Genomic DNA, 14,606 nt, shown 5'->3' with positions numbered 1-14,606 from the left:
TATCGAGCAAAGCATCTTATTTCTTTGCAATGTTTGCTTTCTTTGCTGATAAAGTTATTGTGTTGATTTCACAGACACCTTAATACCATTCATGTTCTTTCAAAAAAAAGTCTTAATATGCTAGTGTTTTTTCATTTATTATCATTAAAAATGGACGGCCTGGTGTTTTTTTCAGTGTAGTCTTAAGTTGGGACACTGTTGTTGTCTTAATGTGTGTTGACTTGAGTAAATGCAGTGACAGGATCTCGTCCGTCCAGGCCAGCTCACACTATGACACACTAGATAAGTTGTGTGGTTAGCACAAGCACAAGTTGATCACCTCTAGTGGTTTATATGGTCACTGTTAACAGTTCCCTCCATTTTTTTTCTTCCTTTTTTCTGTTGGTTGGAAACCTGGAATAATTGTGCTTATGATGGCAAGCTGTCCTTAAGTTATATAAAACTGCAGACACCTGCAGTGGACCTTGATTATTTGTACAGATGGGCTTTGGCTGATTCCTGTTATTTCATAATTCCACAGGTGGAGAGGTGTCTGCATAATATGACTTGTCTTTTTTTCTTTCTTTCAAGAGTGTCATGAAGAACTAAGCTTGAACTTTTCAACAGTTTTCTTTTTTCTTCCGTCTCAAGAAAGCGTGTTCGCTCAGATTAAATATGAATTGAATACAGGAGAATGTTTGTATCCTGATCTCTTATTTTAAGTCTTGATTTGGCTATAAACATGCACATGTTATGATTTTGCAACATCAGTTAAAATCTGTTTCTCTTTAAAGCTGTTTTGCAGTTTCTAGAGGGAGTAGGTTAAGTAACTGTAGGCTGAATGGGCTATTGTGAGGAAAATGATGATGAATGATAATGAAACACAGACTGAAACACGGGAGAGTTTGAAAGAAGCACAGTTGGTGAAAACACAAACCTTGAGGTTTCTCTCAAACCATTAGCTATTAATGGGCTTTTGACTAAGAAGGCTATAAAACATAAAATCCACAAACAAGCCAATGGATTTGTCATGTCGACACTTCAAGTTGTTGGAGACCAAACTGATTAAAACTTCCTCTGAAGTTAAAGTGTCACTTAATATCAGATGTTTGGACCAAATACAGAAACTTCAGTGTTCAAACCCTCCGTTTCTTTTAACCCTAACATAGTTGATACACATTTTTATATATGCAAATGTACAAAATTGACTTGAATTTATTACGTAAATTCAAAAATCTGAATTCAAACATTTCTGTCCATAAGTTTAATCAAACATTGATTAATGACTGGTGGGGAATTTATTAATCTGAATTGGTGTAGAGACTAATTGTGAGTCAGTATATGAACAGTATGTCAGGGTTAAAAGAAGCCGTTTTAGGCTTCGACTTCAGTGTTTAGGTTTTAAAGAGCAAACATTTAGAAACTGAGTAATACAATTACAAATATACAGTTATCAAATCTATAATTAAACAAGATCTTATTGCAGAGACAAACAGGAAAAAAGGAGCCAGGGAGCCCCAGTTCCTCTTAACTGACAGTTTTTTTATCTGAGCAACCTGCTAAATGCTATATTTACTACCAGGTCTTCTTGTCTTCTGCAGCCAATAATGAGCCTGGATCATACAGTATTTGACATTTGTATCAGGCACGAAAGTGTCATTATTATGGCCTTTAATTTCATATTATGGGCTACTTCAAAGTTAGACACTAAAGTACCGGTACCTCCATCCAGCCTCCCTTATGTGAGAGCGTATTTTTGGATTTTTTCCAAACATTTATCCCACATGAAAGATGATCCACAGGCGACCTCTCCCCTTTCCTGCATAATAAAAGTGGAGCAGAATTCCTCCACAAGGCCTTTCATTCTGAACTAACACATGCCCATTTTCTGTTATGATGGAGATCCATAGATTGAAGGGTTTTCTGCCGCTTCACTTCAAAATGACTTATGAATAGATAAAATAAGACATGTTGTTTTAGGAGGATGAAGTTTATGCTGAAGCTCAAGATTCAACTGCTCCTGGAATTTCAAGAATTTGTGAGATTGTGTCCCCCCCCCCCCCCCCCCCCCCCCACACACTTTTTTACGAAAAGGTGAATGTACTTTTTGTAGATGGCACATGACCGGGAGCCTTTACATATCGAACCACAGGGATGGACAAAATAATAAAAACACACAATTGTCCTGAAGGCAAATGATAGTTTACTGAAGCTCATTTAGAGGCCGTAGTTTGTTCAAGATCAGTAAATATTATGTATAATTTAATGCTTGTGACCACTGTTTCTCTCTTTGGCTGGACCAGAAACTAAATATTTCCCTAAACTAGTTCAGGTATGCTGCAAATTTAAGTTTTTTTTAATAAAATTTGATTAAATATCATAGTTCACAGGTAGATCTTCACCAGCGCTCACTAACAGAGCAGAGATGTTTGCATAACACTGCACACCACAACTTCAAAAAAAAGATAATGGAGTTAAAGAAATGCCTCAAAAAGCTTAACCAACACATGGAGAACTTCATCAAATTGGGATTGAGCATCCAGAGTTTCATCGTGGTTCTGTGACTCTGACGTAATATGAGTACAAACCACACTCTGTGCTGGCTTTGCCTCAAGGCCCTCACTGTATATTTTTATCATTACTCGCCAGCAAATGGCTTGTGTTATGAAGCTCAGTGCTCTCCAATTGTCTCTGGCAATATCCTTCCGCCTCAGAATGGATGAAACATGTGAACATCAAACGGCCCGAGCACAAGCTTGAAACAAAGACTGCAATGTGAGCACTTGTGCTATGGTTACCGAAGGAAATTACGCCTGCCATTAAGGCACGTTGTCATTTTCAGAACAGTGTGTGTGTGTGTGTGTGTGTGTGTGTGTGTGTGCTGTCAGGGCATGTGTTTTGATTCTCGCCCTCCACTCCCTTTTAGAAGCATGCAGTTCTTCTGGCCTCTTTTATTGCAATGTAAACCCCTGGATGGAGACGTGAGAGGACAGAGGGAAGGAAGTTAAGAGACCACATGTGTTGAACATTAGTCTCTTCTTTCTCTAACAAATAGGCACAGTGAGATTTGATTTTAAGATCTGACAGTTACTGTTCCTCGCATTAAATTCAAATAAAAATACTTCTTTTGTTTCAAGTGGGATGCTGTTTTGACCTGTCCTGTCTGCTGCCTTGGGGGTTTTAGTCTAAAACACACACTTTTCCTCTCTTTCCCTTTCATCCATTCAGGGAACTTTTATAACCATCCAGGGTTCGTTTATCAGCATGCTTTGGTTTGAATTTCACTCGTTAAAATTCTGTTGTAATAGATGTAGAATGAAAACAAACACTGCCACAAGGACATTTAATAGCACAGCACACTGTTCAGCATCAAGTGAGGTAGTTCTAACAAACGCTGAAATCTTGGACTGACTTTATTTCAGTTATGTAAAGACAATTAAAATTCCAGATAAACTGCATAGTGCATTGGCAAGCTTGCCAAAATCATCATTGATTTATAGTGAGACTATTTCTGGATAACATACATATATGTGCGGAATATGAGTAATAGAGGAAATATGCCCAGGTACTGTACAGTACTGCATCTACTGTTTAACTAAGAAAAACTCCCTTAGTAGAAAGAATGGCGCTATAACAATGTAAGCCAGTACAAAAAACAAATATACAGTATATGATGGAAGATAAACATGTGGCATTCAGTATGTTACAATGTAAAAACCAGCAACAATATTTCCAATAAATTAGAGCCGCAGGAGCACTAATGTCTTATAGGGATTTATCATCAGTACAGCGGGGCAGTGCATCAGCCCCAGGGCCAACCCTGAGCTACACAGAGATGATCTATGATAGACATAAAAATACAAACAGCAATAACAAAAGAAGTTATCCTTTACTTCAAACCCTTTAATTTAGCTTTTGTTTAGAAAGTAAATCTAATTCATGCATTCAAGCTCACTGACACGGCTTAATGATTCTATTATGTTTTCTGCCATATATTATTATATTCATAATATAACTATAATAATATTGGCTTGTCACTCTCATCTTTTGGTAATTTTTACTATTCTCAAATCTCATAGTACATTTAGCCACTGAGCAAAGGATGGCCAGCAACTGGATTCAAGGGGATGAAGATGATCAGTAAACTCAGTGCCCATTATGCACTCCTCTTCGCTCCTCTTTACCTTTCTGTCTCTAGCCTTCCTCTTTTGGAAAGGCGCTCTCAGAAATTGTAAGGTGAAACCAGAACGTGGACCCTGGCCACATGCTTGGCCTGAAAGGTGCGCTCACTGTATTCAGACATGTCCACATCAACGCTGATCTCCTGTGGCCCGCGCAGCTGCTGGACCAGTATCAGCTCACCAGTTTGTCTGTCTGAACGCTGCATGGCAAACATGGCCCGGGAGTTTCCTCCCACTATGCCGAAACGCAGGCTGTCAGGTCCGGTGCGCCCGGGGGCTGCAGCCGTGGCCATACGGAAAAGAGTGGCTGGAGTCTGCAGGTTGGAGGGAAGGGACAGGTAGTGGAAGGAGACGGTCTTAGGTGCCAGGTGGCAGGAGCGGCTGTCCATGGGGCAGGGGTTTCTCTCACACTGACTGCAGGAGAAAAATGCAGGAAAAGAAAATGTTTTACATTCTGTGTATTTGACAGTCGTCAAATAAAGGGGCTAAACGGTTACATAATGAAATTATACCCATGGGAAAGTATATCCAGAGCCAAACTGTTCTTGTGACTTAAAGAGAAGTAACACAAACAATACATACGAGGTCAAGCGAATGTAACTATTGGAAAATAGCAAGCTGTAAACTTTATTTCTCTTTTATAGGCAGCACATGTGGTTCAACAAAGGAGAGAGAGCATACTGTATAAACAGTCTCTGTGTACTCCCAGACCCTGCATATCACCATCAAGCTTCCCCTCTCACAAACAGTAGCTGTGTCCCAATTCAGATATTAATGTGTACTGCATAATAATATTCATAAAACTGTTCTGAACTTTTCCATTTTGTATTAAAAGAAAATTATACAAGATGTCAATTCAACTTTTAAAAAGAGGAAGCAAAATATTTTTCTAATACGTTGTTCTGGACCGTTTTACTGGAAATTTGCATCATCTGCTATCATTTTTTTTAAGCATCATCTGCGTCCCAAATTCATACTACTTAGTAATTCTAAGCAGGTTTTCAGTACTGTTTGTAGTGTGTTCATGCTGGAAAAACAATTACACTCACAACTTGAGTTGATTTATAACCCTGTGGATGTTTAAGTATTCTTAACTTAGTGTCTTTTCCAGTGCAAATGCATTAGTGTAAGCATTAGTATGTACTGTAATTGGAACTCGGCTACTGTCTTACTCGATTCTTTGCTTCCTCCCTTGTTACAAGTGTTTGCCAAAATATTTATCCATCCCCTTTGCGGGCACTGGAGCAGTATTTCACCACATTGATGGTTCAGTAGGAGCAAACAGAGCTACGTTTCATGCCCTTAAATGAGGCAGCTTGATGATGACTAGCAAATAGGGAGCTGGAAGTTGTAATGTCTCTGAGCATTTGGCCAGAACACAAGAGTTCTAGGTCGCTTTAAAGAACAAATGTACGTCATTGAGTGAAGTTCTGCTGAGCATGCATGCTCTTTGTCAGAAATGGTTGGCTTCATTATAATGCAGCTTTAACAACAAATCAAATTTTTGTAGTTTTGGCTAGTTTGTGTATTTGCTTAGATCTGGGAACATAGTGACGTCCATGCAACATAGTAAGGGGGAAAGAAGCATAGGCAGTCACTCTGCAAAACTATGTGTAAACAAATGAACCATTTAGCAAGATTATTTAAACCATGTGATTAAAGAAGGTAAATTGGAAGTAAGAGCACCTGAAATGTTGGTAATAATCCTTCATTGCACTGGAAGATTATGTGCAAGCAAACACTTCTGGTAATAATGTTACTATTAGCCTTTGTTTCTCCTCCAAATAAATTGTTTCATGCTTCTTGCTGCATCTGACTTCTTTTTAGGAAAGTTACCTCGTTCCCAGGTCACAGCAGTTAGTGAGTATGTTGTTTCTACTGATGGCAATGGTGCCCAAAACTACCATAATGAGACTAAAGTTGTGTGAAACCTGAATTTCCCTTGAAGCAGTTCAGCTGATGAACCTTGTAAATGTAACGCCTACCTCAGGGCACCTTAGATCCTGACTCACTCACCATGCTAGTTCATTGGCATGGATGATTATTGACACACCTGAATGGAACACAGCAATCATTACTTTTATTACTGCTTTTCCTGCTATTTACAAGTCAAAATGTCCCCCAAGAGCCCATTACACTTCCATTGCATCTCACAGTTGGATCTGATTTAATACTGTATGAAGTGGGTCACTGGAAAGTTGAAGCTGCCAAAACATGAAAGATGAAATCCCGTTTAACTTTTTTCAGACAAAAAGTTCCAAACAAACAGGTCAAATTGTGTTGTATTCACTTACAAGGGAGATGTCTTGACATAGCTGATGTTTCCATGAGAACGGGGACACACTGGGTTGACGCACTGAAAGCCTCCCCCCATGTTGATACAAGTTGTGCCTTGACTACAGTTGTGCTGCTGGCTTAAACATTCGTCCACATCTGGAAGACAAAACAGCAGAGGCATGTAAGAATGAGAAGCAGGGAGAGAGACTTGCCAGACTGACTCCCTGCTTCCTGGTTACCACAGTCTGAGCAGGGGGTGCTGTGCTCTGGTTGTTTATTTGGTTTTTCGGTTTAGTCTCCCACAAACGCTTCATGTCCTAAAGATCCTTTCTGCTGGGAAAGGGTGAGGTCATTCATTCCACTGGCAACCATTATAAGCTTCAGGGGTCTAAATGGTAGTGGTAGCCAGGTTTGGAACTGACAGACACATCTGCAGAAACTAGGAACTCTGCTGTCAAAGGCTCCTGGTACTTCTATATCGCAGGTATTCCTCTCTGGAGCTACATACCCAGCCAGATCGGCAGTCAGGGCCTTGTGAAAGAGCCTTTGTCTTCTGTTCCCTCTTGTCACTCACCCTCACAGCTCCGCCCATCTGGGAGCAACTTGTAGCCGCTGGGGCAAGAGCAGTGGTACGAGCCTGGGACATTGACACACTCATGGACACACAGCTTCCCTCCTTGGTCCAGCCGGTAAACTTCGCACTCATTCACATCTGTTAAGAAGCAGAAAAGGAAATGCATGTCTGCCTAAAACAGGCATCTTATGACCAGGCAATAGCACTGTGTGTCTGGGAGGGAAGAAATGAAGGAAATGACCTGTATGTATATACAATTTTAAAAACACACTCAATTAATTTATGGAGACTGTTTATGTCTTTGCTTCTCAAACACCTTAGATGAACATTTAAACAACTACATGAAAATTGTGATCTTAAAATGTTACTCAACCTATTACATCTTAAAAGCAACTGTGACCTAAATGGATGCTAATCAGCTTGTGACCTCTCAAAAGGATTATTTTGTTTGTCACAGACTGGCTCCACAGATTATTCTCATTGTAACCTTATTATTCCGTAGAAAAGTGAAAAATGCAGGTATCCAGGGCCTTTTCTGTTCACCAGTAGATGGTGTGCAAAGATGCACATCAGACAGAAAGCCCTGGTAAAGTATAACAGCTGTTTCCTGTCCTGCTGAGATGTCATCGAGCAAGACATCGGCTTGAGGCAACTGCTCGGTAGCTGACCTCTTCCTCACAGTGAAAGGATGGGGCAAAGTCAGAGTTTCCCCACAGGAATCAATTAAGTAACACATAATTACAGCTCACCCTGGCAGATACTGTTGTCAGAGGTGCCACTCATGTGAAAGCCCGCATCACAGCTGCAGTGTTGGGCTCGGTTCACTTGGGCGCAGCGAGGCCTCCGGCTGAACGCTGGATCATTCATGACGCTCCACTCAGGCGGTGCTGCATTCAAAATGACAAGTGCTCAGGCCTCTTCATCTGAGAAAGATCTGAACTATGTTTCTGACATGAATCTAGTTGTACCTGTCTGGGTTTGGTGCTGGCAGTGTGAGCCGCTCCAGTTCTGAGGGCAGGTGCATTTGTACTGGTTAACACCCTCAACACAGGTACCTCCATTCTGGCAGGGGTTACTTGCACACTCACTTATATCTGTTGGCGCAGAAGAGAATGATCACCCTTGTCAAATTGTTGAGGAGTTTAAAGTCTTTTTAGTCATCTCAAGTACTTTCAATCTGGACGTGGTTTAGCTTTTTTTCTCATTATACCAGTGGAAACATAAAAAAAGGTCCAGCAGCTGCAATTTCAGTCAGTCACATTACAGCTGCTGTCCTCTGAGATGAAAAGAAAAAATCTATCCTTTCAGTTTTGTTGCTTCCTTGGCTGCTGCTTTAACACCTTCTTGTGTAATCTTTTGTCACTGCTGTGTAAAGTGCAAAAATATTTAATATAGTAATCAGGATTGAGTGTTAAGTGCAGAGTTGGTAGTGTTCCCACTTCTCACGGATTTATAGATTTTTAATCCTGCTAACTGAAATAAAAATTGGGACTGGGAAAGTTTGTTTGATCCTATGGGTGCTGCTGGGGTTGATTTTTAGGTCTGCACTGGAGAACAGTGAGCCCAGACAACCGAGACATGAAGTCGCTACAGTGAAGCACTTTATGAAATGTATTTAAAATAGAACTTTATAAAGGCAAAATATATGAAATTCTTTGATTCTACTCTTCCAAATAAACTACTACTAATACTATTAGGATTAGGAGTTAGGCGTTTCCTTGAAAAGAAAGAGTGCCTTGTAATGAAACACAGAAAATGAAAGAGCCTCTGCAATTCCATCTTCTATCCATCCATGGGCCGGCTATTGGTGTTCGCCCAGTTTGATGACTGATACTTAAGAAAAGTAGCAGTTATCTGGATGTATGGATTTTATCTCTTCTTCTTTTTTTAATCATCTGTAAAAGTTGGTGATCCTGCACTATATAGATGTACTCTATACCATGTTTTAGTCATATGTTTGTTGTGAAGCACATAAGACCACATGTGTTAACACCTTCACTGAAAGACAGCCTTTAAGGCTTTCTCTGTGTCTCTGTTACTGGTACAAAGAGTTGTGAAATACCTTGCTGTCAATTCCATCACACGACACTTTTTGACAAACCATGCTAAACTTTGTTACAACATATGTTTAGGCTTTCATTTAACTATTACTTCACTATTACTGTAACTGACTTTGGCAGTGAGCAATACTTTCACTGTGACTGTGATGTGTGTACATATTAAATACATAAGCATAGATTCACCAAACAAGGTTTAGTTTTTTTTTTATCATATTTCAACGGAAACAATATAAACATTGATTATTAATTAGAAATAAATGGTAATCTTGTATGACAGCAAACAGTTGACAGTGACAATAAGCAGGATGATACAGGTTTAGTACTGTCTGTAAAAGGTACAAAACAAGTGGACAATTATCTCTGTCTCTGTGGCCAGTTCTGAAAGCTCTACATATGTTCAAATTATTGAAGTAGCCACTGAGCTCCAGCGCTGAGGCCACAGTATACTGGATGACAACCAACCCCTTTAATGTTTATTTGACTTCCCCAGGGGCCACCACACGACCAAAACATGAAAAGGCCCACTTCACCCTGCTAGATATATTTAAACTCTTTTTAAGTTTTTCACACTCTGTCAATACTGCTTTTTAAGCATGACTAAATTTAGACTTCTTGTGCTGGGTTGAAAAAACATGAACAGAGATAATACTGTGCAGAGTCAAGCCCTCTCATGCTGCTTTAAGCATGAATGTCAATAAACGTATGCATATGTTCAACTGAGTGTGCCACTTGGAATTTTTGGAAGAGTGCCACTGCTACAAGCTGAAAGGACTATCTATAGCATGCTTGGCATACTTCAGTGCTATCAGACCATGGTTTGGGTATAATGTCTGGATCTAACCTCGTCCAGTGGGACTTCTGTCAAAGAGGCAGGGAAACATGAGCAAGAGTGGGGGGGGTTATCTTACAGTAGCCTGACCGCTGCTGTTCATGAGGAGTAGAAAGCTGGTGGGGAAAGTACCCCACAATGGAATGCAGTACAGGTGTTTTTCTGTGTTCAAAGACATTTAATGCCATTTTAACGAGGGCTTCATTCAGTATACCGAGGAGCTCCAGCCATCATAAAGAATGGCTCTTTTCTTTGCCTGTTATCTGTGTGTGTGCAGAGCTCAGTTTGGTTTCTGGGCTGATGTCTCTTTCAGCCTCTCTTGACTCAAATGTAACTAACACTCTGTCTCCCACATGGGTAAATACATGGATGTGTGAAAGGTTAACAGGCCTGGCTTTGCTGTATTTTGCTCTATAAACTTTCAGATAAAGGGACAGGTTAGGGAGCATCACAATATGGCTCACCTTTACAGACGGCACTGATGCCCGTCCAGGTGCCGTTGTCCCGGCAAACACGTGTGGCTGAACCGACGAGATGGTAGCCCTGGGAACAAGTGAAATGTACCTCATGTCCAACAAAATACTTTGAGCCAAACTTCGTTCCGTGAGCAGGGGCTTCCAGGGAGGGGCAGGTGGTGGGAGCTGTGGGAGAGAGAAAGAGAGCACGAGAGGAAGGCTGGTCACATGTGGAGTAAGCCTCCCAACATCCTCTGGCATTCTCTGCCTGGGGATATACACGTGTCACTGGGCAGTGCAGAGCCTTCATGGGAAAGGACGGTTCAAATGCCTCATTTACAGTCAACCAGCAGAGGACCGGCCATTACTATGAGTCAGAATAATACCAGCAGCCAAATGTTATGCTATGTTTCAGGCTCTGGCAAGTTTAATACTTGTATAATGTTTGTATAATATATAATACAATTAAATTACATAACAGTGTAAATGGATTACATTTTTGACTTTTATGGGATTTTGATACTTCCTCCATTTAGGGGGATTGTTAGAAAATGTTTCCTATTCTTTCAGTCTCAAGAGAAAACAATATTGTAAATCATTTTATGATCAAATTATTATCAAATTAAATAAGTTTAAGTATATCTAACCTCAAAATTTGATATTTTTATAGGTGGATTTTTTATTTAAGCCTGGTCATTAAAAGCAGGTGGCACAATAATTTCACTTCTGTCTTTTCATTTTGTTGAGGCTTTATTGCTGCAAATGTAAAGTATCAGCTTCTTCCTGTCCTGCCAATAACTCTCCACAGAGTTATGGACTGCACTGGTCCATCACTAACAAATTGGCCTCAACATCTTCTGCCAAACAACACAATTCCACAAATCCACTTCCTCTGTCAAGTGCTCAGCTCTGTAACTGAGAGAGCTTTGCCCTGTTGGATGAATAGATAATCACATAATAAATGGAGCCATCTCTGGCTTTCTGTTGTCACTGGTTTGGAAAAACACTGTTTGAAGATCATCCTCAAACAACTCAATGTTTTGTAATCCTTCATTTATCAGTAATCCATTGAATTATTGAGCAAAACCTCAGTCAAATCATGCATGTGGAAGTTTATACAATGTAGACCTTGAGGATTACAAATCAAATTACTATTTTTTTGCTATTTATTTGAATCATCGAATGATCCAACAGAAAACAGCCATCCTGGATTAAATAATGTCCTTCTCATTATTTCACTTCTCATTCATTTCTCATCATTTATTGTCTATTTACAATGATACTATTGATATGATATTACTGTATATGTAAATACAGTAATGATACTGTAAATTAAAATGCAGTAATGATACTTTAATTGAAAATACCCTTTTTCAGTAACTTACTGGAAAATTGACAGCAAGCTTTTTACAGTGTATGTGTGTTTATTTCTGGAGTTTGATTAACAGATGAATGTGTATTAAATATAACAAAAACATCTCTTTTACGCTTTTATATTTTACATACACATTTACAGGTTTGTCAGTGTAACTACAAAATAACAGGCCAAATCATTTCATTCAACAATTGTATTTCTGTCACAGACTTACACTTTCATATCTGTTCAAAGACAAAGAAACACTGTATTGATACATTATAATGCTGTTCAGTATTTTCAAACAGTAGTTATTTTATCTTAATAAACTGAGCACAGTTCATAATTTCTGAAAAACTATTATCAAAGTGTTTCAATGTATCATCCCAAAAGGCCCAATCTGCTTTTTTTCTTGTTTCTGCTTATCTACAAGAATATTTATGAAAAGAAACAATTTTTCTTTACTTCAGCTATTAGATTATTATTCACACAAAACCAAATTCTCTTCCATATTCCATTTTCTAACCAACTTTTACTCGTCATCATCATCATTTTAGTGTTGCAATGTGTTGCAATGACATCAACGTACAGTAATTTGACAGTTTATTAGGGCCAATCAGCTAAAGCTAATGCAGTGTAAGCCTACGATTTCTATAACTGTACTCTTCTTTCAATCATTTCACTCAGTAGTTTGGTGAGAATTGGCTAAATGTCACTTTTAACTAATGGTGGATATTTTATTTATTTCATTGTTTAAAAAAAGGTAATAAGACATTGATGGAAATAGTGATGAGGGTGGTGGTGATAGGTGCATGATATTATCAATTTACTACTCACCAGCTGACTGGTCTGCTTGGGGCAACTTGGAAACAGAGTTCTGAAGGATTGCCAGTTTTGACTTCATGATCCGGAGGCCCTCTGTAAATCGCATCTCCTGGCCTTTTAGAAATTTCTCCATTTGACGGAGAACCCCAACCACCTGGTGCTTATCCATGCATGTCTGTAAATAAAGCATGAGTGTGAGCAGAATTAAGAACTATAAAGGGTATTGGCAAAGCATTTCAAAATGTAACGACTTGCATGAAAATGGGCACGGGAGCAAAGGTTACCTCAGTTTAACGGTCATAAAATATAAAGCATGACCAGTGAATGGACATTAATGTACAGCTGTGGAGCATGATGTAATAGAAACTAGATCCATCTTATTGGTGGGCACATGGTATTTATGGTTACAAAGATGTCAATTTTATGAGTTTCTTGATATTCTTTTATGACTGTGACAAGATGTATTATTATATCAATGTTTGTTTTTACTCTGCATGCATATCTCACCATATTCTTTGCACACTACACAATTTTTGCTTTGCACAATTTTCCATTAGTCCTCATAGCGCTCCCGTATGAGATATTCTACCTCTCTTCTTCCCTCCCTCACTCACCCCTTTTCACTTACTACCACAAGTTCAGTGGCAGACACAGCTGGACAAAAGCTGTATGGCAGATGTTAGTGGGACATAAGTCCAAAATGCTGTTCCTCTGTATATTTTGCATGGCGGTAGGAAGGCACATGCTCATTGGATAATCCTGAATGGGCAGACTCAAAATAGCATGGGTGCCACAAACAGTTACTTGAGCGAAAAGGGTTGTCAAGCCATTACAAAGTTCCTCAGAGAAAGTGCCTCTAATCCTTTCAGAGAGCTTTATTAATCACATGCTCATTGTAACAATTTCTCAGAGCAGCATACCTTAAATTCCTTTTCTGGCATTTGGGGGTCTTTGTACAACAACAACTATAGCTTCAAGACATTAAAATTCATTGTGTGCATAGTTTGGACCTGTGCAGTTGTTAGACAGTGGTCTCCTCCTTTTACATGCCCCAGGCAAAGGGGAAATGCCACCAGCTGACAAGACATGAGAGGACTCATATCCAGATGCTACAGTGAAAATTCTTTTTTTTTTCGCAAATGCAAAAAGTATGAAGTAATTTCTCCAGTGGAAACTACAGATGACAACCAAACTTTGCAAAACTTTGCAAAAAACGAGCACAAAAGTGGAATTAAGTGCTGATGCAGAATAAAAACAAACCTTTTTTTGTTTGTGGGTTTAACACTCTTTATAGATGACAGGATTAAGATACTGAAACATGAAAATGTCACTTTTCACCAAATAGACCCAGACTATATAAATATCTCCAAAGAATGGTTTAGTCAGATCTTGAGGTTTTAATTCAATAGCACACTCTCTTAAACCAGCTGGCTCACATTTCATTCATTTGTTTAAAGGTCAGCTGCTTTAACTGATATAAAAATACACAATATCTTACCTGAACGGCAGCATGGCTACTCTGAAGAGCGGTCAACCAAAGCAAAAGCAAACACCTGCGTCGAAAAGACAGTGCCATCACTGTAAGTCCAGAAAGAATAATGCAATACTGTTCCCTCCTAACGTCCCTCGAGATTTATTCGATGAAAATCCCAAAGAGCGATTATCTCGTGTGATGGTCCGTCTTTTGGCTTCACGAGTATGGAGGATGCTCATCAGGTGTCTGGGACAGAGATGCGCTCCTGTCTCTGGATCTGCGCTCTTAGAAAGTTTAGCCTCTGAGCTCTGCACGCCACCTAGGTTTCCTGCAGCAAGAATCCCTCCCACCAAGAAACTCCCAAACACAACTTTCCGCATCTCTGTTGCTGACAGAGGAAAGTTTCTCACAATATTAAAGTAGCTGCATATACTGCACATGTTGTATTTTTTATTTTTTTATTTTGTTTGTGGCCTTAATTCTGTGTGCCTACATATTATTATGACTAGCCTATGTATTTATTTATGCTGTTAAGTGGACTGCAGACAAACCAAGTGTCGTTGTGTTAAAATGCAATGACAATAACACATCTATCTAT

At 39.4% G+C, this 14,606-nt stretch overlaps 1 protein-coding gene across 1 annotated transcript; it reads right to left on the bottom strand.

Annotated features, from left to right (window-relative positions):
- Positions 1-3,447: 3,447 nt before the first annotated feature.
- On the bottom strand, positions 3,448-14,247 carry LOC128373343 (fibulin-7). Its single transcript, XM_053333637.1, has 8 exons — positions 14,033-14,247; positions 12,547-12,709; positions 10,365-10,541; positions 7,980-8,105; positions 7,761-7,898; positions 7,012-7,149; positions 6,455-6,593; positions 3,448-4,574 (listed from the first exon to the last, which is right to left on the bottom strand). Exons 1-8 carry the CDS (start codon positions 14,108-14,110, stop codon positions 4,202-4,204), a joined length of 1,332 nt encoding a protein of 443 aa, XP_053189612.1. The 5' UTR covers positions 14,111-14,247; the 3' UTR covers positions 3,448-4,201.
- Positions 14,248-14,606: the final 359 nt, after the last annotated feature.

The sequence above is a fragment of the Scomber japonicus genome, chromosome 14, assembly GCF_027409825.1.
Source record: "Scomber japonicus isolate fScoJap1 chromosome 14, fScoJap1.pri, whole genome shotgun sequence".
NCBI classification, from domain to species: Eukaryota; Metazoa; Chordata; class Actinopteri; order Scombriformes; family Scombridae; genus Scomber; species Scomber japonicus.
The sequence above is the reverse complement of the archived record's forward strand: the minus strand, read 5'-3'. Positions and strand labels throughout refer to the sequence as shown.

Coding starts and splice junctions, on each gene's coding strand:
- LOC128373343 (XM_053333637.1), bottom strand. CDS start 14,110: ATGGCACTGTCTTTTCGACGCAGGTGTTTGCTTTTGCTTTGGTTGACC. Junction 6,594..7,011: donor AGATGGGCGGAGCTGTGAGG/GTGAGTGACAAG, acceptor TTTGTCTTCCAG/ATGTGGACGAATGTTTAAGC. Junction 4,575..6,454: donor TATGTCAAGACATCTCCCTT/GTAAGTGAATAC, acceptor TTTCTCCTGCAG/TCAGTGTGAGAGAAACCCCT.